The sequence below is a fragment of the Apteryx mantelli genome, chromosome 5, assembly GCF_036417845.1.
Source record: "Apteryx mantelli isolate bAptMan1 chromosome 5, bAptMan1.hap1, whole genome shotgun sequence".
Classification (NCBI taxonomy): domain Eukaryota; kingdom Metazoa; phylum Chordata; class Aves; order Apterygiformes; family Apterygidae; genus Apteryx; species Apteryx mantelli.
Genome location: NC_089982.1, coordinates 2,216,511 through 2,243,333, shown reverse-complemented (window position 1 = coordinate 2,243,333; position 26,823 = coordinate 2,216,511). Strand labels below are relative to the sequence as shown.

General features: G+C 46.0%; 1 protein-coding gene across 4 annotated transcripts in view; it reads right to left on the bottom strand.

Annotated features, from left to right (window-relative positions):
- ADGRL3 (adhesion G protein-coupled receptor L3) overlaps positions 1 to 26,823 on the bottom strand; it is a 421,071-nt gene that overhangs the window by 202,208 nt on the left and 192,040 nt on the right. For all 4 annotated transcript variants that reach the window (XM_067297303.1, XM_067297300.1, XM_067297302.1 and 1 more), the window contains one exon: positions 20,807 to 21,020. In XM_067297303.1, the coding sequence (XP_067153404.1) occupies positions 20,807 to 21,020 (214 nt within the window). The remainder of the gene's footprint in view (positions 1 to 20,806; positions 21,021 to 26,823) is intronic.

The window sequence follows — 26,823 nt, the reverse complement described above, 5'->3', positions numbered from 1 at the left end:
TTGAATCCAAATTTACTTGGCTAAATTATAATCAAACACAACACCAGGACACTTCTTATGCAAACCATCTAAAGGGATTGTACAATAACCAAGGCTTATCATATATTTCTTAACTCTGAAGAAGTCAGCTAAGAAAACTTTGATACACTCCCCATCTCGGACCTTCTATGCAAAATAGTTTGCCTTTTCCTCTTCTCCTTTGGCTGTCCAAAATGAAGAACTGGGAAGCCTTTACCCAAAGATTGGCAGCGCCCATCAAAGACTTAGCAGCATAATTGATGGGAAATCTAGTGTGTTTAGACAGCGCTGCCTGAAATTAGCCTCTACAGCACAGCGTGCCAAAACCCTCATGCCATTACGAAAGGCGGCCAGGGAAAGTGGGCCAAGTCCTGGCAGCTTGTACGGCAGCTTGTTTGGATGTGACCAGAGCGGCTCCATCCAAAAAATGCAGAACATAGATTTACTCTGGGAACTATCAGAAATGGGTGTGTGGCCAGTAATATGCCAGTAATGCAGAAAAGGGCACTGCTAAGCAACAGAAGCATGTGAAACAGGTGACATCACTGCCACCAATAAAGTGGAGCATATAACGTTGTCCAGAATGGGTATTTATCCACTCAGAAGTCCACCATCTCTTAGACATCAGGTGGAAAAAAACATTCAACAAGGAGCTAGTATTAATAATAGCATAACTGCCTATAAAGCTTTCCCTGACAGTGGACGTTAGGTTATTAAGGTCTTTGACTTGGACATTCCCAACGGTGGGGAGAAGCCCAGAAGCCAAGTGCAGAGCAACGAGCTGGGCAGAACGGGAGCAGAGGCTCAAAAAACATTGCCTCACGTTGAAAGTGGACTTCCCCCAGGGGGAATCAAGTCAAATAATACCAAAACACATCAGATATATTTAACAAAGCAGCTTCTAACCGCTCATGACATCTGCACAATGCGCTCTTGCACCTTACGATGAGTTGTAGTTTCTCCAAGCAATATCACCAACTCCATCAAGGAGCCCGTGCTGTTGCTCTTCAGCGCTGAGCAGATCAAACTAACACGATGCACAAATTTCAGCACAAACATGAATTAATATCATCACCAATTAGCAGGAAGATTTCAGAATAAAGACTACATTCATTAGCACGAGGCTGCTGGCGTGGAAGATCTCAATACATCAAATTTGGTATCATAACTGCCTGCGATTTAATTGTCTAAAAATTTTTATAGTACGTGTCCTGTGAGGCACATTTCATGTGATATACGCAAGTTTAACAGAAATGCTTAACTTTTGCATATTAAGCTGGGTGTTATATTTTGCTGGATTTTTGCTTTGTTATGTTTCTTTTGAAGACCTCTCTAGGCAGACAGGAGGTTTACAACTCCAAGCTCCCCAGAAGGCAGCAGATAATATCTATCAGGAGATAAGCTTTCAGAGACCAAAGCAAAAAAATACCCTTTCCCTTAAAGAAGGCTCAAAGAAAAACAAAAATAATAATGGTCAACTGAATTCTAACTCTCTTTTGGCATACTTAAAAAACGTGCTTGTAATCGAACACATTCCTCTTGCCCTCCGTCCACTTGTCACGTGGAAGCAAAGCTGTTTCATGCCAGCACCGGTTAGTGGTAGCAATGAGATCATAGCTGCAAAGGGCTAGGGATGAAAGCATGGCACGGGCTTTTATTACTTCTCCTAACCTATATTAGACCAACAGTCAGAGCTGCAATAAAAGGTAAAATTTCAGGTGCATAATCTCAAAAAAAAACAACAACAAAAAAAAAAAACCAAAACAAATCAAAACAAACAAAAAAAAATCCATGCTCAAAAGTTAACCTGAGGAACACGTGAACGTTTTGGTGAGAAAGAATACAACTAAAAGTTAGCAGAGTTTAACAAAAATAAACAAACCGCAACGATATTTAAAGTCTCAAACATATGAAGTCATACGCTTACTAAGATTAGTACCATGACATGACAAACATCCTTGGATCTGTGCAAATAATTGAGTTTTTTCCAATGTCTGCCATAGCTTAAAGGAGGGTCTTATAAGAAAAGAAACTCCGCATTAAAATTCAAGCTTTACAATTTTTTGTATTTAAAGAGGGAAAGCTGCTTTATTTAAAAAAAAAAAAAAAAAGCCTTTACTGCTACTCACTTTTTGGCAATTTTCACGGGCAGCCATAAAAAGTACACCAAAACCATGAGAAACACCCCAAACTTGGAATTCCTAAGCAGGAAAGGATGCATGCTCCAATTCCTATTTAACAGTAAGATGATGATGTTTTCTTTATCGTACTATGTTTGCTCTGCTGTTTCTTCATTATAATAATAATGCTTCATTTCTTCATTATATCATATTTCATACCAAAGAAATACAGGGAAAAGGAGGAAATGTTTGGGATTAAAAAAAAGAGACTATAGGAAGTGGCCCATTATTTCAGTATTATAACATAAAAAAAATTAACAAATGGCTGAAATGAAAACAAAATTGACCTGAAACATGTTTCCAGGAGGAAGAAGCTATGCCAATCGCTAGCGGTATAATTCTGCCAAATGTGGGTGCTTAGACATCATGAGTTAATCCCCCTAAAAGTATGAAATTCATTCAAGAAAAAAACACTATATAATGGGAAGGGTCACTGGCCTGACACTTTTGAGCACAAATGCAAGTCTCTAAAAACACATTTTAAAATATCTGAAGTGCAAAAAGTGTAGTTTTAAAAGTCAAAACGTGCAAATCATCCCACGCCCTCATCAGCTAGCGTTTAAGGAGAAAATCCATGCAGCTTGCTGAAGGTGAGAACAAAATCGCTAGGACCGGAAACTTCAGAAAGCAGCTCTAGGGCTCCTCTGCCCCCGCCTAAAACTAGGATAGTATTAAAGTGGAAAAAGTTTCTCTCTCGGAAGCCAGCAATGGTCCTGATCCCACGAACGGTTTGCAAGCGCTTGCCTGCAAGAGTGGATGACCCCAAAGCAGCTCCTTCTTGCGGCTTGTAACAGCAGCAGCATCCGCCTTCTGCGCGGAGGACAGCCCAGCGCGGGCAGGCACACAAATGAGATATTCGTGGCGTTTGCGAGCCGAGTCTAATATTTATCATCAACAACTGTAGTAGTTGTGCTGCAAGGAGCCACCCGTTTAAGTAACTCGGATATCCGCCTCCCAGGGAGGCTATCGGGAAACCTAGGCACGCGCAGTTTTAGCGATGGGAAGTCCGCAGTTCAATAATTGAGTCACAGCTCGTTAAAAACAGAGGAATCCTTGGAAAAATCTGTAAACTTGCACAGATTGGGCTGCACACTGCAAATACACTGGCACACAGGTTATTCAGACCATGCATAGCCCCCGCCCGGAGAGCTGACTTTTCCAAAGGGATTTGAAGGTACGTGCCTCACACAAGACTTCCAGCAAGTCATTCAAAAGCCCTTAAATGCACATTTGCCTTGCCGAAATGTCACCGCTGGATACAGCAACTAATTTACTGACTTATCTTACGGTGCAGTCTGCATGCATTCCTCCAAAGCGCGAGCGGGGGTAGGTGGAAACGCCTTGGGTTTTTGCCTGGGTTTCGAATCCGCGTAGCTTGTTGGTTATACTCGGCGTACGAGCGTCAAAACCTCATCAAGGTTTCAAGCGCTTACGGCGCTAGTCCATTCGACGGCCTCCACGTTTTGCAATGCTTTGGCTGTTAAATGAACCACATCACCTCTGCTTACCAGGCAGCTCGGGGAAGGGAATTAAGAAGCCCAACCAGCTCACAGAGCGAAAGGCCTGGGTAGGTTTTGGCAAAACACACGCTCTGGTAGACTATTAATAGGAAACGCAGATTAACTATAAACATTCACGCAAAGAGCTTCTTGCAGCCGTATTAGCTTCCTTCGTTTCCTTAAGATGTTTTTAATGCATTGGCAACCTCAAAAAAGTTCTTGGCTATAGAATAGAAACGTTAAGTCTTTGCTCCTGCTATTACTAGCCAGTTTTCTTAGACAAAAGCTTCAGGGCACATTAGTTTCCATTGCTGGAAAATACCCACACTTTACTCAAAGGGTTAGCAATTCCATAGCATGTATTTGCTGCCAACTCTCTGTCAATTTACTTTCCAACTAATTTAACACATCTTGACTCTAAAGTGTTTCTTATTTTCTCCCCTGCTGATACCACGATGTCAGAGATCAAAGGCTCGTTCCCATCTTCCCGTTCCCGCTACAGTCGAGCAAATTACCGGATACGTAACAGCAAATTTGCAGCGCTCGCCCAAACACGGTCACAAGCCACCCAACGCCGCTTTGAACGCCTCGCAGAGTCGGCCGTACTGACGGACCGGAGCTGGAAAGACGGACTAACGAAGGACGAAACCTCTCTCCCACACTGTCCACCAGAAGCACGCATTCACGCATGTGTGGGTTGGGGGGAAAAAAAATCCTACTGGGGGGAAAAAAACAACAACAACCATACACAGGGTTGCTTTCAGCTTAGTTTAATAAAGCTAGTAAAGAGATTTGCAAAGTTTTGGCAGGTCTGCCAGCTTTTTAACCAGTTGGTGCCCACCCGCACGAAGAAGGGCTTGCACAACGCTCAAAAGTAATGAGGAAACGTGCAGGAGAGGCCAGGTCAAGCGTTTCCAGCTCACCTCGCTCCCCGCTTTCAGCGCAAGCTAATCCTCCTTTGGCACCGGAATAAAGAGACGCAAACAGAAATCCCTCCTGCGCTGGCTGCCTGCCCGAGCTATCGCGCCTGCAAACTCCCATTCAAAGCCGCGTCGGAGCAAAAAGGGATTCAGCAAAGACAATTCATTGCTACAGTAAGCGGCTCTCTCCTAACCCAACGTACCCGACAGCCGGAGGAAATGGCGCGCGTACGCACAACAGGCGTTGGGAGCGGGGAGGGTCGGAGTTGGAACGCACCTTCCAAGGAAGCGACCGGCCGCAGCGGCGATATTGCACGTGGGATTTTTCTCGCTTCAATCTTCAGTTCACACCGAAAACGTTACTATCGGAAAACAAAACGGAGGGAACGCACTAACTGGAACAAGCTTCAACACCAGTTAACCTCAATTTAAGACCTTACCAAAACAGTAAGTGTGCAGGTTCAAGATAGCTGTCACGTCAAGTGCACCTGGAAGACCATTCGGGATTTCAATTAACTTGACTGAAACCAGTGCCTCAAAGCAATTACGATAACGCTTTTGCCTGAGCCAAAACTGTAAGAAACAGGAAGGAAATCAAGGTTCCCAAAGCAGCCAGGCAAACCCCCACGGAGGGCACCCCAAAAATCCCAGCTGGCAAGCCACCAAATCCAATTTTTGACCATTTCCCAGTTATTGCAGTCATGGTAGCCAATTTGTTTTTTTCCCCTTTCTGTCAAAGAAGCTACAAGCAGAATTTGACGGACCAGGCAGACGTGAGATGGGCCACGCTGTAGCTCACAATTTTTAATACCCACTTACTTTCTTGATACAAGAGACACCAAAACCACATACCCCAAGCTCGCAGCACCCTGCATCAACCTGGCGATGACGGATAGCAGCGGCCAAATTCCTCAAAACACTGGATGCATGGTCACTAGAGGCACAGAGCAAATAAAGTTGTTTTCGGTCGCGTTATTCACCTACTCAGCCTCATTTAAAAAAACAAGAGCAAACAAGCCTGTCTTCCAGACGCTTCTTAAGCATGCACTTAATTTTAAGTGGGGTTTCATTGCACAGCTAACTGGATCTTTAATTACTTCTGCATTTTCCTAAATCAGGTCACACTGATACCGGGTCTGCGCTAGCAGGGAATTAGTGCTAGTTGTGTTAAGCAATAACAAGGAGTCAGAATTACTATTAGCAGCATGAATGAAATATAATTATTACCAACAGTGAGAACAGCCTGTCCGCAAACAGTGAGCTCACTCAGACAGTAAAACCCACCCGCAATTCTGTCCTCGGTGAAGCAGGAGGTCACTTCAACTCAAGTTGATGCTTCCCGTCCAATTTTAATTGCCTTTTTTCTCTAATCTATTGACTCCCTTGATATTCCCTATCCTTCAAAATCCATAATCCTTCCACGGCCTCTGCACCAGACACTTCAAAGCAGCCTCCCCGCGCACCAGGGCTGACCCCACGTGGCTCTGTGTTGAACGCTGATGCGATGGGAAAAGTTATTTTCCCCACGGCTCCTCGAGCGAGCTTCCTTTCACCGGGAACGGCGTGTTGGCACCTTGGCTTGCAGCTCGCCAATAACGGCACTTGGGAGACGGGGCTAAGCTAGGGTTCCCACGCGGCACCTTCCACTTCCATCGGCTTTTCTGGCCACAGTTAGAAGTTCTGCATCTAGATAGAATGATGCAGAATATCGCCCTCAAGAACAAAAGCCATCTTCTGGCCTCTGACTGCTGAAAGCGCGGCTTGATAGATCGAATGGGAAGGCATTAAAAAAAAAAGGGGGGGGCGGTGGTGACTGAGAATGAGAGATGTTAACAACAAAGCTGCTACGCAAGGAGGATGCAGGTCATCAATTTTCCTTCAGTATGAATCAAATACTGTTAACACCGTGGAAGCAGCTTCACGGTGAGACACGCGGACGCGTCCGAGAAATTTAATACTCGGCCCCTCCTCCTAGAATTTACAGCATTTAATCGGCCAAATGGAAAGGCAGAGGGAAGAGGAAGGTCTGACAAGGCAGCGGGCAGGGATAACGAATGCCCGGTGAAGTCATCCGACGGCCTGTAAAGCCGCCCCACCGGCTCTGCCTCACCAACGTGGAGGGTCTCTGAGAGGACGAAATCTCATCTCCCCTGTGGGCACAATTCAATTTCTGATGCGAAGGAACTAAGGGGAGGCCTCCGTTTTCTTCCCTGGCCCAGAGGACGTTGATGACCGCCGAGTTATAGATGTCCAACTCATCCACACCAAGGTGCGCATCCACTCCAACGAGCTCCTCTGCTCGACGGGAACTTCTGCCTTTGCCCAGATTTCTCCTCCTTCCTCAGATCCTCTCTCCAGGCTCCTTTCTGAAACACTTCCCTTTCCAGATCTCTCAACTATCATGCAGATCTCCATCCCTCGTATCACAGACCAAGTCTGCCTGCCTCCAGGTTGCACCCATCGCATGCCTTGCTCACCTGCCACTCCGCACTTGATTTGCTAGCACGCGGCACGTCACACGCGACACTAGTGAAAAGCCATCCAGCACTGTGCAAGATCATCCAGTCCTCCACCAGGTCTTCAGGCACATCCCTCCCAAAGGTGGTCCCATTAGCTCCAAGGCTTGTTTCAGTCTCAATTCTCTAAGAGGCAGAAGTACCCGTTGGGTGAAAGAGCTAAGACATGGATGCAAACCTTTGTGTGCAAAAGGTGCGTATTAAACAACATACAGAATAACAACGTTCAATTAAAATTAAAATCTACTAACAGAGAGGTTATTCATCCTTCCCATTACCGTTCTAATGGTAACAGAAAGGATACTGTGGGAGCTTTACAGATCATCCAGTATGTTTTTTGGCATCTATTGATGTAACCATGTATTTTCATCCACAAGAATGTCACAGACACCCAATTTTCTAATATTTCCTGGAAACAGAATTTTACTTACTGTTCCCAAGTAACCTATCCCATACAAATTAATGCTAAAATTAATATCTAGCACCCATTTTCACATCAAACAACTGGTAAGTAGAAAATTGAACAGAAATGGAAGGTTATTGGCAGTCAGAGTTGCAAATGGCTATCCAGGGCAGCTCTCCTAAGAGACTGGGAACTATCCCAGCAATCCATACAGCAGGTTTCTTGGTGGAATCGGGATGAGGAGCAGAGAGTTTGGGAAGTTCCCCTCCTTCCTTGCTGCTGAACTTGCCAGTGGTGGGTCTGCAGGGGAGAAGCCATCAGACCTTCTCGCCATGCCACCCTTTCTGCCTGTGCACCCACCACGCTGCAAATTGCGCTGCGCCAGAGCAACTTAGGGTGCCACGCTGAGATTAGACACAAGAAATATGAAAGTTTAAGAGGCTTAGTTTGGAGTTCTCCATAAGTGTTGCCACAAAACATAAGGCAATAGACTGCCCGGGAGCAAACCATGCATTTTATGATTTTCATGACTGGAGTGACAAATTAACGGCCTTCGATACAAGCAACGCACAGAAACATAAATGCCATGCACAGGCAGCAAAGGAGATATCTTGGCATCAAACCAGAATTTAAGCCTTACAAAAACTCGAAGCTGCCCACATGGAGAAAGGCAACAGCGTGGTGCTGGCAAGGCTGCCCATCGGGACAATAGAAAGCTCTGCCACTTGCCCAAGGGTATCCAAGAGATCTAACACAGTGTTAGGATGCCAAAAAGCAGAATGGAAAATAACATACACAACATTATAACCCGCCAAACCTACTAAATCGGTGACAGCAGGGATCAGTGAGGAGGGAAAGGAGAATTTGCCCTGACAGCACATTTTTCCAGATTTTGCCTGCTTCAGGACTACTTGGGTCCTCAGGGCTGCTCGAGATTAACCAGGGATCACGTACAAATTGACAAGCCCTAAATTTCTGTTTTCATAAAGCCAGTAGGGCTCCTGAATACTCTGGATTTGGAAAAAAATCATTTCTTTAGAAAGGCTAAAATTTATAGTGATAGCATGCGTTTGAATGCACTGTAAAGTGGGAAAAGTCTTGAGCAAACAGCAGATTAGTTCTGACATGACTCAGTCTAACCAACCCCAAAGGAAATCATTCCACCTTTCACTGCCTAAAAAACTTGGTCCGCAATGTGCTAGACGTTCATGGTGCACTACGTGGTCTTCACCAGAGGATCGATTTTATCCCAGCCAGCATCTGGAGGCTCTCTTCCAAAACGGCCCTTTCCCCCCTCCCACGCTCCCCCTCTTCCAATTATAATGTAACTTAAGTATTTGTTTGTAGATGTTTCGCCATCATAGCTAAAGCTCCCGCAGCTTCGACTAGAAAGCTTTCCCTTACCGACAGCTTTGGCCTCCTGAAAGGCTTAAGTAATAAAACAGTGTGAGATACAGCCACTCAGGATAAATCCTCCTTCGGAAAACATGAGAAATTCGTTGTGCCCCCAGAACAGAGCTGGAGAAGCCAGAAGGACCTGCTTATTGCAGTTATTAACTCAATTAAGCACGCAGGAAGAGAGTGCTGGGTAAAATGCAACGTGGGTTGGCCTGCATGTAAAACGCAGGCTCAAGGAGTCTTAAAATGCCCTTATAACCAAAGCAAAAATAGACCAATAAAATATTTTGTAATGACTATTTATGTGCGTATAACAACTCATTATTTCAATTCTCCGCATCAGGGATTTTTTGTTTCTTTCCTCTACCCTTTAAATAAATCTAAATAAATTATACATTTAAAAACAGTCTATGCATCTATAACAACAGAAGCAAATTTCATTTAACATCCAGCTGTCAAAGCCAGCCCTTCTGTCACTCTTTATTCAAGTCTGCTCTACATAATTCATGTCGTCTTAATTATTTCCTTCTCTTTCTGGATAGGATAGCACTTCAGGACGAGCCACTTAGAGCACAGTCACTTCCTTCTGGAGATGATACGACTGCGTGACACGATCACTTGCAAAAAAAAATCCACTGATGTTATAACGTCTCCAGGTGGGGAGCTATGCTTATGCAGAGCCTATCCTGATGGGACATCAGCTATCTGCATACTACTGCAATAAAAATAGCAGTACCTATGCATAATACTATGTTCAAACGCAGACATATAGTGCTATTAATAGCCTCCTTTTTTGCTTCTTTAACTCTCTTACGAATAGAAGCTGATAGGATTTATGGAAAGCACAGGAAAAACACTAGCTCAAACCAGACTGATATTATTATTATTTTTAGGAAGACCCCCAAACTGTAAAGAGCAAGGAAATTCTTAAGTCTCGGCAATGGTTCTTCCCATCCTTTCCCCTCCATTAGTCGGATCTGCAAACAGAGCTTCAATCCCGTGTATACGAATATATGTCTGAAGTAATGCATGCATCACTCCAGAAATATCCTATCCCATTTGTACAGGATAAATAATTAAATTGTTTTAAGCGGTCTAATCTATTAATGCCTGGAGAGGCCTTAATTTTGGCCACTAAATTTCAAGTAGCTGCGTTCATCAATTCAATATAGTTACAGTCATAAATCAACTTCTTCGCTGTACATGACTAATGAATTTACCACATGATGAAAAAAGCCAATTTCTCGAATTAAGGTCTCACTCTTAAAATGTTCGCCATTCTCCCTACTGCCCTGCACTTCTCCTCCTCCCTTCTTCCTCCTCTCTGCGGTCGCACAAAATCAGCAGCAAGACACGATGCACCCACCACGATACGGATTGCAGATGCAGAGATTCTCCACTGCCCAATCGTAACACCGTAAGGAAGAGCCGGGAGAAGCTGGATGAATTTCAGCAGCTAGAAGCAGCAGCCTAAATCCTTCTGCACGTTATGGAGCCAGCTTCCTCAGACCCCACTGGCACCTACCACCGCCTTGGACTTCGAATTCGCGCTGCCCCTAACGATGCCACTTTGTTTCTGTTCTGGCCGAGCAACGCTAGCCTGCGACCAAAGTCCTACCTGTCCTATGGATCTCCTCCCCTCTCTAACAGCCTTAGAAAAATTTGCCTTATTCAAAAGCGACGGGCTCTTCATTTCGCATTCCTCTTCCACAGCTGCCTTATTCCTGCAGAAATAGCGGAAAGAAATTATGCACGGGAACTCTGCTGAGAATTTGCTTCATGAAAGAACAAAACAAGTGCCCAGCAAGCTCAGAATTCAGATAAGTACTGGAAGGGCCCTAATTCCATATACATGTTATCAATACGTTACACGTTGGAAAAATCTCACTGCACTTGCCCAACTGGAGAGGGTCCCCCTAGGACCACGGGATTAAGATGTAACCTTGGGTCAAAAGAGGCTACACAATCAGGATTTCCCATATCACCGCTGAAGGAAATTAAATTCATGGTGGAGATGCTCAGCTGCTGAAATGCAAGGAAACACTGGAAGAAACTAACATGATTAAGAAATGCAAATTAATTATTTTATGCAGAAGAGCCCCAAAACCAATTTGGCAGGAATACTCCATAAGCTCACTTATTTATTCATTCATTTTAGTGGCCATGCTCCACTTTGTAAATTATTCCTGATAATTCAAGCAGACATGTAGAAAGTATTCAGCTCCTACACATATTTTGGAGCCTCGAAAATTAAGATGTTTGCACTATATAATAGTTTTTATGTGTGCCTATCTGCGTACATCTCCAAAGATGACAGCTGCAAAGGGGGATATTTGTTTTTTAATCCCTTAATTATGCTTCTCATCCCCGAGTGCGTTAATTTGGCAGCCGAAAGTTTCTCCTCTCACTGAAGGGTGAGACGAGAGAGCCTCCAGGAGTCCTGATTTTTGGCACCACCTCGTTCCTGCTTTACGCTCGAGGCTACTTCCCCTCTGATGGGTTCTTAATTCGAACGAGCTTTCTCTGACAACCGGATCAGAACTGCAGCAAGTTAATCTTATTAAATCATATGAGCTTAAAAAAAAAAAAGGAAAAAAAAACCCACCACCAAACTCCGAGCTTGATGCGAGGCAGGCAGTTTCCAAATTGGTATGCTCATGATCCAAATTAGATCACGAGCAAAATATTAAATGCACTAGAGCCACTTACGAGTGAACTTCCATTTCCAAAAGAAATCTTTGGACACCAGGAAGCCTGGACTTGTGCCAGTTCAGTGGGAAATCAGGCTTCTGGCTGTGACAGGCGCTTTTAAGTGTCCTAACTCTCAAAATTTCATCTTCAGAGAAAGACTCTTAAGACGTACAGGAATTTACTTCATCTCTTCTCAATCCAAATACTTGGGTCTTCCTAAAGGGATCCTTCAAGTATAGGAGGTTTCTGTTCCCACCTGAAAGCCGCTGACCACAGACACCTTTGGGGGGACTCTGTGCCAGTCGACATTACTAAATCTGGAATCTGATTCACCGATATCCCTTTTAAGCACTATAAAGAAAATTCTTCATCCTCTTCTTCCCCCTCCCTTCAAAGACGCACTCTTTAAAGAGCACTTTTGGTCTTTAAATAATTGAACAGCGATTGCAACTTGGACTCCACCTCGGCCGCCTCCAGGCATGATGGACCACCGTAACGAGAAATGGGGCAGTGGTGATGGTCGGATGCAATCCACCTTGGGCTGGCACACCAGCAAGTGCGTCCATCGCCGGAGACACTCCATGAGGTGACCCACCAGATGCCTTCTCCACTTGGATGCAATCCAGGCCATGAAAACTAAGCTTGTGGCTATCTCCTGCAAGGCTCAGAGCTCTGCGCTGACTTCAAACAGCTCTTCTCGCACGCAGCGTTACACCGGCACCGAAGCGTTTTCTGGATCTCAGCCTGACACGACAGGCATTAGCCTGCATTGTTGGGAGCCTGCCTTTAACTCTTTACATCTAGCTACAAGTGCAACTAATCAACCAAAATTGATTTTCCAGAGCGCAGCCTAATCCACTGCATTGAAGGTGACCTATATTCTCTCTGTGTGTTTGTAGTTGGGTTTTTTCGTTTTTTTTCCCTCCTCCTCCTCCTCCTCCTCCTTTTATGGTGTCTCAGATATTAGGTGCCTGTGTTCAGACGCCTGCAGCCAGGCCAGTTATTCGAAAGGTTGCCAAGGAGCACTTCTAACAGAGGTGGAGTTTTGAGGGATCCTAAAGAATCCCTGCTCCCCTCCAAAAAACAAAAACAAAAACAAAAAAAACCCTACACAACCCCAAAAAACCTCAACAGTGCAAAATCCCTCACCTGCTTTTGTACAGCCATCTCTCCACTCCCTGTGGGAAGACTGTTCAGGTACTAACCTGAGAGCACCCACCTGTGCACCAACATCCCCGACCAGAGCACGGCGCTTCCATGTGCATCGTTTGGACCCAGGACACCTGCAAGGAGCATGCATCTTCCCACCACTAACCTTGCTCCCTGCAGCCCAACGGCTGCTTTACATTTCACTTCACACGTTTGCTAGTACCTGCATCGACAGCCAAAGTTTTCCATCCATTATAAATAAAATGAGAAAAAGAAAACGCTAGCCGGGCACCCATGGAACCGTTGAAGTGGTCCATGCTCTACCAAGTGGCCAAAGGAGCTGATAATTTATTAGGAATAGGATCAGGCATTTGGGGGAGGGATATAATTATTGCTGTGTGCTACCGCAAACCATGACCCATTTGACTTGAGTCAAATGGGACATTCTGTTTAATGCAAAGCCGCCTGGGGAAAGGAAGATGGGAAGCACCCTTTCCAAAAAGAAACGGCCTAAAACCTCAAGTCTAACATAAAATTCTCTTCCTCCTCTTCTGTACTTTGGATTTTGCTTTAAAACAACGACAACAATAAACCTTCAGCATTAAAGTTATATTTCACAGGAAAAAGAAAAAAGAGTAAATACTAATAAAGAAATAACATTGTCTTTATACAGGCAGATGATGCAGCCTGAACCAGAACGCTGTGTACGGAACAGCTCAGCTCATCTCAAACACGGCAATGCAAAATTAAAGGGCATTCAGGGAAGAACAGTGAGAACCTTCACACACTTGTAAAAAAAAAAAAAAAAAGAAAAGAAAAGAAAAGAAAAAGTCAGAATAACTCCCCTATGAAGAAATACTTGAAAGATCATAACTTTCTCCCTTGGAGAGCAGATAAATTAGAAGCAGTATGACAAATGCATGAAGGCTAATGAACGGAAATCGAAAAGGTAGCGTGGATGCCTCTGTCTTCACTGTCTGAGGATAGGAGATGAGTGGGACGGCAACGAAATTAAAACCTGACCAAAAGCAATCCTTTCTCACACAATAAGCTATTATCCTGCTGGACTCGCAGCTCCTGGAAGTCAACAAGACCAGCGACTTAATGAGATTCAGAAAGGGCTTGAGCATCTATATGGACATCAAGAATATCCACCTCTGCTGCTTGCCAGCTCCAAATCCCCCCTCGCCCCGCACCGGTTTTGCCCTTCGGCACGTTCCCCTGGCCCGTACGTCCGCCTCCCATCCCTGGCGCCGTCGCGGCAATGAAGTTTTTCCTTTCCCTTCTTTGTCACCGCTCTGCTTTGGGTAAAAGCGCGTAATATACTGCCTGCTACGAATTGCGACACTCTAACGGACTGAACGCTGGGGCCATAACTCAGTCCGGAGGCTCTACCGCTGCCCATAAACTACTCGCTGTCTCCCAGTTTACGATGTCAGCAGGACTCCAACTGAATTAAGGTTTCCACTGTATATAACTGACACCAATGTATTATCCTATGCATAATGCATAGAAGATGGCTCTAATCATAAATCCCATATCCTGCCCCTTTTTTTTTCTTTTTCTTTTTTTACATCACAGATGCAGCAAGGCATATATAAAACCCTTCTCCCGAATCATAACAGCAGCAAAACCTTTTCTTGGGTCACTGCTTACGATAAAAACCTTCTGTGCCTTCTTTTCCCCAGAGATTGAAATAAACTTCAGTTCATCCCGCTAACAAAACCCATAGCTAAATTACAGGACCACCTTGAACTGATGATCCAGCAACACTGCCTGCGCCGGTTCATATTTTGCTACCGGTTAGTGGATTATTTGCGGTTAACACCCATCTTTGCCCGCTTGGGTCTCGTCCCCACGTAGCGCCTGGAAACTCTTGGCAAAGAGGCTCAGGGTGCAAAACCAGTAGAGCGATAGCAGAAAATGCAACGCCACGCTGCGGATCCCGAGCTGCAAGCGTGCAGAGGCGAGGAACGGCTACGTTCCCAGCCCTGCAGAGCAGCACCGAAATCCCATGCACGCACTCTGCACGCTGGGGTGGTGCAGGATAAGCCCATACTGCTTTTACACATTTTAGAGTAGAATACACGGTTCAAGCTACAAACGCTCCACAAATGATGCAGGCAAAAGTCTCCTGAATGAAAGCTTTGAAATATCCTGGAGAATAGGCAATCCCCTGTGTATAAACCCGGTTTTGACCTCAGGCATACACTAACTGAGCTCTTTTGTACAAAAAAGGCAAAGAAACTGATATAAATGCATTACTTGAAAGTCACCTTACCTCACAGCATTTTAGCCGTTATTTCTAGCCAGCAGACTAAACGGAGAAGGAGCACGTATGTATTTTCCTAGTCGGACCGAATTATTTCTTTGTTATTTTAAGACAGCGTAAGTCAGTTTGGCCCCAATAAACCTTGCAGACCATCATACCATGCTCTACATCGATTTAATCCTGATGAGGAAGACCAAGCACCTGAAGAACAAGCACTGCGATGGCCGTCACGTTTGGGCAGACAGAGGAGAAGCTACTCGACGCTCACGGCTTCTGCAATGGAGGCGCTGGACAGGAGGGGCCATCGTCAGGATGCAGGTGCTCCTTTTTTTTTTTTTTTTTTGAGCATCTCAAATAATGCTTTTCATAGTACAAAACATGTTTCAGGAACAGCAGAGACCAGTACCTGAAGGCCTAGGGCAGCATCTTCCCACAGAGCAGTTATGGGAAGGTCGTTCCGTGGTCTTGCACCCATCTCCCATCAATGCACCTACCATTAATGTAAGAGTAAATGCAGTACACGTGTTTTGACAGGCATAGTCTGCTGTCAGCACCATCTCCATCTCTGCTGAAATGTCCCTCCACAGGTACAAATTAGGAGCTGCTGATCTCAGCAAGCCTCAAGCAGGCGGTAAAACAGATGACAGAAGGACCTAACATGTAGGTCTTCTCCCACCGGCAAAAGCTACGCGCAGCAGGCTGCAAAGGGTTAGCTAGTCCCTTCCCTCGGGCAGCCCCGAGCCGGCCGCTTCCCCACTCACAAAGCAACGGATGAAGCAATAAACCGGGATTTCCCTGCCTGGCTTTCAGCACGAGTTCAGCAGCTTTCAGGCCACTTCAAGACATGACTTATCCTAGAGATTATCCCATGTCTTCTCTTTGTCAGCTAAGACCGAGACAGTCTTAGAAAACAGCAGTGATGAATTTTTCCAGCTGCCTTTAGGAAGCAACTGATTGGTTTCTGTAGACAAAAACAACTCTGGAGATTGCCAGCGCTGAACGGAAGTAGCTCAACGCAAGACCTTCTTCTGGGGGACCGTTGACCGAGACCAGCCTGTACCACGCATAGGTCCACCACGACCACCTAGGTGGCTTGGGGTACAGCCAGCTAGCGAGGCCCACGTTACAGAAGACCACAAACCGGTGGCAAGGGACCTTCCTCCGCCAGGCTGCACTGCTCGAGGAGGCCACGAGGCCTCTCCTTTGGGCCACGGCGATTGCCAGTCACCCACACCTTTGCTAGCTCCCAAACGGGAGTCGCGCGTCAGCAGCAATCAAAACGCAGTGCACAGAACAACTGCCTATTTTTCAGTCTAGCTTATTTCTCTCTTTTAAGTGCTGTGTTTTATAGCTGGCCATGGCTACCAATTGGTATCCGGGGAAGCCTAAAGCACTATTTTTGATCTACGGAGCCTTCCACGGTTGGGAACCTAATTACCCCAGAAAGCGCTACCTTCTCCCCATCTGTTACCGTGGCAGCCGCAATCCGTCGCGAGGCTTCGACTGACAAGCCCTGATTTACCAGGGTACCAGGGCAATTCCAGGGGACTGCCGTTTTCAGAATTTACTCCCGCTTGGTCTGACAGCATTTTCGGGAAAGGAAAGGGTAGGATAAATTAAGAGCGTACAAGCTGGGAAGTAGCAATTTTTTTTTTCCCCAGAGTGATTCAACAGTTCAGTGCACACTGTTCCAGTAGCACTTTTTTTATTTATTTTTTTTCCCCGTAGTAATACCACGCATGCCCTTGTCCCAGGGTCAAGGTGCATATCAGATTAGTCGACTTTGCTTCGTTTGAATGTATCTTTCTGCAAAGCAAGAAAACAGGCTGCTTAAGCAAGTGGTAAGGTCTGTTTTCAAGCCTTAAAAAAAAAGAAAAAAAAAATCAGAACACATGGAACATGAGCTTCAGTATTCTCCAGTCATTTCTACGGGTTACAAAAACTACTACTTAAAATGAAACATTAGTATTTTTCCACACTGATGATGCTTTTCACGTGGCAGTCTCAAAGCGCCAGACTCATGCTTTCCAGAAAGAGAAAAGCTCAGCTTCCCCATTGCAACATCTCAGCTCTTCAGAAACGCGCTTCCCATGCCATCTGTGTGATGGCAAATTTAGAAAAATGAGTAGTGTCTTGGCAGTCTTCACCAAACGTTACTCAGGAGGCAGGGGAAGAAGGCGCAGGGGTTCCTATCCAAGGGGACGTTCGCTATCTGAGTCAGAGGTGAGGACGACGTCTGAGCAAGGTGCTGTTTTCTGAGAAATACGCCATTAATTTTGGAGAGCCTGACGCAACCGGGCTGCGTTTCAGCTGAAGCCTACTCAGCCGGTCCTGCTGGAAGCGCGGCCTTGCAAGCATGGCACAAGGCAGAGCTCCAGATCTGCATGATGCCCCGTGTCCTGCGCGTAGTCCCTCTGCGCACCAGAACGACCTACTTCGCATAAAAAGGGCCTCTACCAGAGCAGCCCCAAACTGAGATGATCCAAACCAGTGACTGCTTTATGAACTATCAGCCTGACAATGTGTCAATCATCCCACCTGAAAATACAGATAATCCAGCGTCTTTATTTCCTAACGCAGGAGTAGATCATTGGCATTTGAGCAGCGTCTTGAAAAATCACAGCTGCCAAAAGCATCAATAGCAGGATGCTACAAAATGCAATATTATTACAGCAATAACGACTTGTTTTGGACTCCTGTGTTTCTCAGGCCATCAACCAGAGACATTAACGCAACGTAGCCCTTGAGAAGATGAGCAAGCCTTGTTACGTAACGCAAGTTGGCTCATAAAAACGTCCTTCTTTCCACCCGTTCTGTGCAAAGGGCAGAACCTACCGCCACCACCCCGCCGACTTCCAGGCGAGCTGCAAGTGCTCCTTGGATGAGGCTCTTTGATGACACCAAACGCTTCGGTTCAAGACAGCGGGAGTCCAGCAACTGGAAGCACTCTTGTGCTCTTCACCACACTGACCGGTTTTCATTCGAGGTCTCGGCTGAGTCAAGAGGGAGCCAAATAAACGTTTCATCCCCTTGTCGGAGCTGGAGCCTTAAATGTGTCGTTTTAGCCAGGTGGGAAGCATCCACCCAAAATTCGAGAGAGCGCGCCGAGAGCCATGTACTTCTTATTTTTTCGTTGTTAGGGTGCTCTTTAATAGACTAAACGGCAGCGTTAACACGAGGAAAACAACGGCAATTCTTCTGGGAATGCGAGGCTGCTTTTTCCTGTTGTTTATAGAGGACCCCGGCTGCTTGAACGGGCGACACGTTAATGTTGCGGCACGGGAGCTCAAGGGAGGAGGCAGCAGAGTCTCCCATGGCACAGCGACAGCTTACAGCGGGCACGCTTAGAATTTAGTTGTTTGTTACAGCCCTCAGAAAGCCATTTCTCCAAAGCAAACAGGCTACGAAATACATTTTTTCCTCTAATTGTTTCAGAGAAAAAAAAATTTCAGTTCACGAGGCATTTTCTGAGCTTTTATGGGCAGCTGCTCCTCTAATGCCGGGAGGAAGAGCTGGCAAGTTTAAAAACAAAACGGGCCACAGCTTTAATTTCCTATAAAATAGCTCCCTGCAAGCTGTTTAAACTTTCTTTACATGGAGCAACACTCTGAAGACGTTGGAGATTTTCGGCGCGCCGCTTGGAGCGAGGGCTGCTGGGGGGGGGGGGGGCTCTGCAAATGTGCCAGCAGATTTACACTTTTCCCTTGCAAAATAACCCCACGTACTCGGCCACAAGGTTAATTCACGCAAGCACGCGGAAGAAAGGAACAGGCTGGCTCATTTTCTGGTGGCGGGGTTGGAGCAATCGCTCGTATCTGCCATAAACCCGGCACAAGGATCTTTAGCTCCCAGTAGTTCGCCGTAGCATTAGCAAAGCCAAGCTCGCTGCATTTAAACCTGCATTCATCTGCAAAACCGCCACAGATCCTGACGAAATCCTTAATTTTGCAGGTAGAGGCTTTCGGAAAGCGGCCTAGCCAGTGCCACAACTACCAGGCTGTCCGGATTTGGCTTTTAAACCACCTTTTTTTCAGCTAAAACACCTATTCTGAGCTGTGAACTGGCAGACTGGTTTGCACCTTAGGAACATATTGCATTTTAATGGTTTTATTTTTATACTGTCTCAACTCTTCGAATTAATGGAGATTAAAAGAGAATGACATAAAAATGCAAAGCAGAGTGTTTTCCCCTTTTTTAACCTGCCTTCTCACTAGAACCAGGCCGTATTTATTCTCAAGAAACTCAGAAGTACCTAATTAATAGCATGATTGCACTCTTCTTCACCAAGACTTATTGCAACCACTGAATGGTTTACATAGAGAGAGCAACCATCCTTTCCTGAGCCTCCTCGCTGACAAATAGCAGCGGGCAAGGTCCCACCGCTACAACTATTCAGCCGGCAGGGATTTGCATTTCCCTTGCAGGGAATTTTGCCCTCCGCCTTCCGCCCGAGCGCGAAAACGGCCGCTTTGCCCCAAAGATGTGCCTCCCTGCTAAGCAGATTGCAGAGCATTCGGTTAAGAGGCTGGCGCCTGGAGGACGCTATCAGGTGCGTGTATAAAAATATGACCACTTTGCACTCTGTAACCACCACCCATGAAGGGGATGACACGGTTTTCCTCCGCCAACATGCAGAGGATGGAGGCTCTCTGCTCAAAGCCACTAACAACCTCAACAGGAGAACTGCAGTAATTCCACTAAACCCATGCTGAATCCACGGAAGAGTTTGGAAAACGTAACCTACAGTCATGCCAATGGGCCTTCAAAGAGCTACGCGGAGAGGTTCAACCGAAAAAAGTCAAATAGGCTTACAGGGGCCACAGGGGCAGCACCAGGGACATTTGTTAGGAGACCTCCCAGAGTTTTGACATCCAAATCCTTGACGTGGAGCAATACCGAACCGAACTCGAAAACCAGACTTTCGCATGTCAAATATAGGTGAAACCATGAAAACATACGTGCATAATAAGAGCAACACGCTGGACGTGATTAAATGCTAAGAACTAGGACTTACTAATCCTCCCCGTGCCGCTTCCTACACCAGAAAATACCCTGAAAAATTCAGCAGTAATTAAAGGCTTTCCATAGGTAGCATATCTATAGGTTGGAATAAACCTTTAGGCCCCAGCGCTGCAATCCAGGAGCCTGTCTACACAGAGTGCATCTCAGTTACCGTTCCCCCACGCAGTAACGGCACTTAACAGCACTAGCTATTATACAGAAATGCTAATAATGGAAAGTCTTCTGCAAAAAACATATTCCTGAATGGGTTCTTCATGGGGAATTTAGATCCCTCTAAAACTAATGAGCCTGGTAGAGAGAGGCGCGACTGAGATTTTTCTTTGTATTCTGAAACATAAAAGTGTCATTTTGAACACAGAGCGTTCATCGCTTAGAGCAGATTACTGGCCATCTGCAGGAACGCAGCACAAAAAGAAAAAGAAGGGGCGTTAGAGAAAGGCTTTGTTTATGTATTAAGAGCCGGGATATTTTGGTATTTCAAAGGTAAAATTGAGACCCAGCAGGTATCAAGATGGCTTATTAGTAGTACTTACTGCAAATGTTATTTATACTGCGTGATCCTAACCCACTCTGGTAAATGCAGTTTAGTGATTATAGCTGTAATTCTGTACGCACATATACCAGTACCTGTGTTTTCTCATGCAAACACACAAAAACCAGTGTGTACATACCAGATTTAAAAAAGGACAAAGAAAAAAGAACCAACAGTCAGCAAACAAGGAATATTAAGTACTCTACCTTTGAGTCATAATCTTATAGGCATCTGGCAGATAACAGCGGATATTCTCCATCTGAGCAGGATCGGAGTCGCAGATTTTATCGTCAGTCCTCCCGTAGTTGGCACTTTCGATCATGATGACGTCCGTTCCCGGGCAGCGAAGCTCGATGGGGTAGCTCTCGCAGGACAGCTCCCGTCGGACCACAGCCATGGGCACCGGGGCTCGGCTGAACGCTGCAAGGACGAACACAGAAACACGGCAAACGTTGACTTTCAACTAGGGTTAAAAGCCGAACGAGGTTTAGCCTCAGGGTTTTTTTCCCCATACGTATTGTTCGGGATAGTTTCGTTACCCTTGAGATGTGGCCTGCAGAAGCAAGGGCTGATCCCCGATGTGTTGGCTGTCCAGAGAAATCACTTCTGCCCTCACCTACTTCATTTTCTCATCTCAAAAAAAGCTAATGAGCCCTTTGGTAAAGGGCTTTGAAACCCCCTATTGAAAGAGGTAAATAGCAACTACGGTGCTGCTATTGCCTCTACATGCCAGGTGAAGAGCTAGTTGGCTTCGATACCTAAAATCGCAGCCCTGCGCTGCATCCGATCGACGGAGGGAAATTTCCCGGCAGCTACAAAGCCGAGCGCCAGGGTCCCACCTGCTCCAAGGATTGCGTCCATCCAGGTGCAGATGCAACAACATCTGCATGACCGCCTTGGTCCTCCGACCGCCTTCGTCTAGGGGCCTTCGCTGCAGCCTGCGGCGTGCCGGGGGCTGCCCAGCGGCTTCTGGCAGCCGTCCCAAAGTTTCAGGCACAGCAGCGATGTTTTTCCACGGAAAGGCCCATATATACACGAAGCCGGGTAGCTAAAGCTTCAACCTCAGCTCTGCATCGCATCTGTCCGGATGGTCAACACCGCCCCGTATTCGGGTAGTTAATTTAAAGAGCCTTCAGAAATCTCACTGTTTTTAAAAGAAATCTCGGCTACGGTTTGGAAAAGGAAACCCGAAACCCTTTCGGATGCCTTGAGAGCCAAGCCCTGAAGTATCAGCAAACGCACGTGGATGAGGACGAGTGATAACACTTCCTATCTCTGTAGCCCCTCTGATCCGCACAGGCTTCCAGCTCTAAGGCTGCCACACTGTGCCAGTCTGATCCTGAACTGCATCAGCACCAGCTATAAAACTTGACGTAAAACCTAAATTTTTATCCGTGCAGTGGCCACAGAGATGTGGGGGAAAGTTTTAACCTCGACCTTGATGGATCCAGGGGCCATCCGACAGCAAGCACCTTTGAACAACCCACTTCCCCCCCAAAAAAACTCCCCAAAATCCACGTTCCAAAGCACTGCTGCTTTGCCCCATGTCAACTTTCACACGGTACACGTGCTCCAAGTTTCTTTATAGAAATAAGACCTTAAAATAATAACAAAATAGAAACATGACCTTTCTCTGGATACCCCAGGGTTGCCTTTATTTGTTGCTGTATTTATTCTTCAGCAAGAGCTTCCCCAATTAGCCTCGCTTTATGGTTTCAACCACGTAAGGCTGCCTGTAAAACTGGCATACGCATACGTTCTTCCCCAAAAGAGGGGAGGAACAGTTTCACCGCAGTCGCCTGTTGCGCTACGGATTTGCACAATTCGGTAACGTTTCGGGGTTGCTGACATATCCATAGACTATCGTAATGGGAAAGGTACATCGCTAATATTAATTTACTTCTGCAATTCCTGCTAGAAAACAAAACAAAAGTCAAACCTCCAACCCATATCCTTCCTGAAGTACGCTTTTGCTGCTAACTGCCATGCCTGACCTGTTTTTTGCAGTAACAAATTCATATTATTGACAAAAATTGCCATTAAAAGCACAATGATGAAGGAGAACCCCATTTAAAAACCACAGAAATTAATGGACGGGGCATTCACTCGCACCAACCCTGGTGCATTTGTCAAACAGCAATCCTGTACATAATCCTCACTCTCCTGAGCTGTTGCAAAAAAGACGTTAGGAGCCGCTATCGGCAATGTAGTTTTATTAAAATAGAGGTTTCTGAGGGCTGAGATAGTATCCTAATCTCACAGTAACTCTGTCAACAGCTCCTGGTGGAGGATTTTACAGTTAAATACGAAAATACAGAGGTTGAGCAAAAGCACTTAACCATGTTTCTGTACCAAATGCAAGGGCATGTTTCTTATGTCTTATACACGTACAAGAGATTTTATGGCATTGATCTACTAAAACTGCATAAATGTCAATCCCCAGCAAAGCATCTCCAGAAAACCGACTCATGTTTTCCTTCCCTTTAAGGGATAACATAAAAAATGCAGGCCTTACCGGATACCTGGCCAGATGCAAACATTTCGAGACGTAGCTTTCTACAATACAGAAATTCAACTTTTTGTTTCTCGTGTAATCACCCAAACATTTGCCAGCAGAAACACAGACAACTTTTGTGCATAGACTCCTCATTGCGGTATCATGAATTCAACGGACCCCTGAACCTAAGGCATAACATAAATGCAGCACCTTGGACGAATTTTGTTTGGATGGGGTATTAGGAATTACCGGATATTTTAATGCAATACGGCAGCAGAAAGCAAGGGTGTGATTTCTCCATCCAGCCATCCATCGAATGAGTTGCTCCGCATGGGTCTCCTCTACCCTGATTTCTGCAGGAAATACTCCAAAGAGAGAGTAGGGGTTGGTCGTCCCTCTCCTTGTAAGCCAACTCGTTGATGTTGTGTCCCTATATGATGCTCTTACTTAAGCGTTTTTGCTGGTTTTCCTGTAAGGAGCAAAGATTTTCTTTTTTTTCCGCTCTGAAATAAGATACATCGAAGTCTAACTGTGCACTACACAGCGCAATTGTATTAATCCATTAATACACTTCTCCTCTGAGCAGCTCCCTGTCTTTGCAGGCTCTGCCCCACACTGAGCTCCTTATTTAATCTCCTGAATAAGTGACCTAATCGTTGGCTCCGAGTCAAGAGGAGCTGATGGCTGCTCACCACCATGAAAACCAGGTGCCTTTTTCCAGGATCCTGTGCGCGGGCATCAATCTAAACACAGACGGCAGAACTTAAAAGATTTTTGGAAAACACGCTCCGGCGCACCGAAATACGTGCCAGCTCGAGCCTTGCAAGCGCCGCCGCTTGGTGGAAACCCGCGGTCCCGAGCTCACGCAGGGCAGAGCGAGCGCGCAGGGCGAAAACGTAGCAGAGAGCGGCCGGATTTTATCTGGGCAATTTAGGACTCCTTTGTCTCTGCTAATTTCAGGAGCTGGAAAATTAAGTCAGTCATCAAAATCTTGTCCTTTTTTTCTGCCCCCCCCCCCCTTGCTTTTGACCTCCGAACATAATTGCCTCTTGTCATGCCTGCAGGGCATGGGCTTGTAGTTATCACTGTGTGCTTAATCAAATGCTGAAATAGCCTTTAAATTACGTGTCTTCTTGGCTGCTAGAGACTTGTTGAGCTCTCTTACATTTGGAAGCACGGCGGTAGTGGATGTACTTTTAAAAGAAAGGGTGGGATGATGTTTGTAATTAGGTTTTATATGCAAATTTCCCAGCAAAAGGATGTTCTGGCTCACAATTTTCACAGTGAAATTTAAGTGCATATTTAAGGGCAGCGAAATAAAAAAAAGCTAGAAACGCAGAGAGAATTAATTCTCACAAGCGCCGCGCAGGATTTGCTCTGACCAGCTAAATACCTGGCTTACTGCTCCCCAATGCAAACGCAGCATGCTGGGGGATGAGGTTTCCTGCCAGCGGGGAGGGACGCTTCCGTGTCCGTAACTGCGCAACACGTAACATTCCCACAGTTGATCTTAATTCTGTTTTAAAAAAAAAAAGGAAAGGCAAAACCCCAAACACCCTCTTATTCTGAAGGCCGCTTGGGTATGGATGCACGCTGAAACCCCATTCGAGCCAACAGGCTTTATTACGGAGACCGTTGCTCCGTAAAGGGGAGCACGCGCTTCAGCACTTCTCCAAATCAGGGTCTCCCGCTTTTCCTATTTAAGATAAAGTCTCATTACTGCCTTCATTTGCAGTGTGTAAACACGGCTCAACGCTTCTTCTCTGCCTCCCTCACCCTTAATCCAAACTGCATCTGGCCTCTGATCGCAAGAACAATATTAGCAGCAAACAAAAACTCAGGTTCAGGACACCGACAACAGGCGTTTACCCAATTTACACTGGCCCGCGTTCTCCCATCTTAATTGCTCACAAATATTAACTCGGTCCTGACGAGCTGAAAAATATTGGTTGTTCCACCGCTCTTGAAAACCTTGCGATTAGACTACAAACATGGACATAATACTCTCTCTCCCCATCCCGTGTCTCTGCATACGCTGACAACCTATTAAGTAGCAAAGAGCTCTGCATCTTTTCTCATGGGATGGGGTGGAAAAGCCTTTCTTCTGCTCTCAGACAGCAGAAGGGTCAGAGGTGCGTCCTACAGACGCTGGCTGGTGCCAAGCTGCTGCAGCAGATGTTTGCAACATCCATACTGGGCTTCTCTCCCCTTACTCCCTCAAATCCCGCTCAGGCTACAGGGAAGCCTTTCTCACGCTAGCTTAGCTCTCCCTGCAGGGAGCAGGAGAAGAGATATCAATAGATATTGGGCAAAGAGGGATGGTGGAAGATCACTGGAGAGAGGAAAGAAGTGGGAAGGGGATGGATTTGCAAGCAGATGCCACCTCAGCAATCAGCCAGGTGTGAGGAGACACCTAAGGATGGGTGTGCACAAGGGAAACGGGTGACTTAATGCTCAGCGTGAAAAGGAGGAGATAATGTGATAGAGAGCAAGAGCACGGAAACCAGACGGCAACTATGAACGAAGGTGTCCCACAGTGGGAACTGGATGATAAAGCAGGGAACTGGCAAGAAGCAAGACAGTCCATAGAGGTGGGAACACTGAGAAGTGAACCAGATCTCTGGGAGAAGGCAACGTTCCTGCTGAAGGGTTTGGAGATAGAAAACCACCAAGGAAGGAGATAACAGCAGGACTCTGTTCTCTTCCTGCTTCTCCAGTAGTGCCAAGCAGCTTGGTCCCACCTTCACCTCGATCAGGGCTCTGGGACTCTTGGGCCACTGGGTCATTAGTGAGTAACGGGAGATGCTCCAAGAATCGCAGAAGACATTTCTTTTGATGGGCGATCTTCAGCAAATTCTCCTGCTCAGAGAGATGAATACTCCTTTTGCAGCAATATTTACACCTGAGCACATTGCAAGGAAAGGCACCACCAAGGCTCACCCTCCCTACCATGTCCCACCTACCAGGTCCCCGCTGCTGAAGCAGGGAAGTCCTGCTCCCCCACCACTCCTGCAGCCCTCCACACCCCACCTCCAGCCCACGTACTTCAGCTGCTGGGCCGGTGCCCACGTTGGTGCTTGCTGGACCCCTCGATGAGGTGGTTCAGCTCAGTAGTCCACCAAGAAACTAAGCCATCAGGAACAAAAAGAAGAAAAAAAAAAAAAAGGAAAGTTTCTGCTGGGTTGCTGAGTTGAGTTAGCACACAGAAGGTTTGCAAGGTCACAGGAAGGACGCAAAAATAATTTAGAAGGAAGAGAGGCTGTTCAAAAATACATGACAACCTGCCTTCAGATCGGAAGCCAGAAGCACAGCCCCAGCCTGAGCTAAGTGTCACTTAAACGAATTTAATGAAAGCAGAAGCAACCCGTTGAGAACAGCAGACAAACGACACGCCATCTCCGCGGGCAAGTTCCCCATGCAAGTTGGTTAATATTTAGGCCCCGTCATGAGAAAAAGCTGTTTCCAAATATCCTCCGTTGCAGTGGATCATCTCATTTGTCACGAAAGGCACACGCGAGAAGTTACTCGGGTACAGCGACCGCTCTTTAAATTCAGAGGCTTCCCTAATGTGAATTAACTTTCCAGTGTAGAAAAGCCCTTGACTGCTAGGGAAACGTTCTGGGGTTAAAGTCCTGCACTGCAGCACAGAAGACTTGCAACCAGCTTGCCCTGTTAAATTCACCCTCCAGACTACCGGTGACGTTACCGAAAATAGTGGGGTATCAG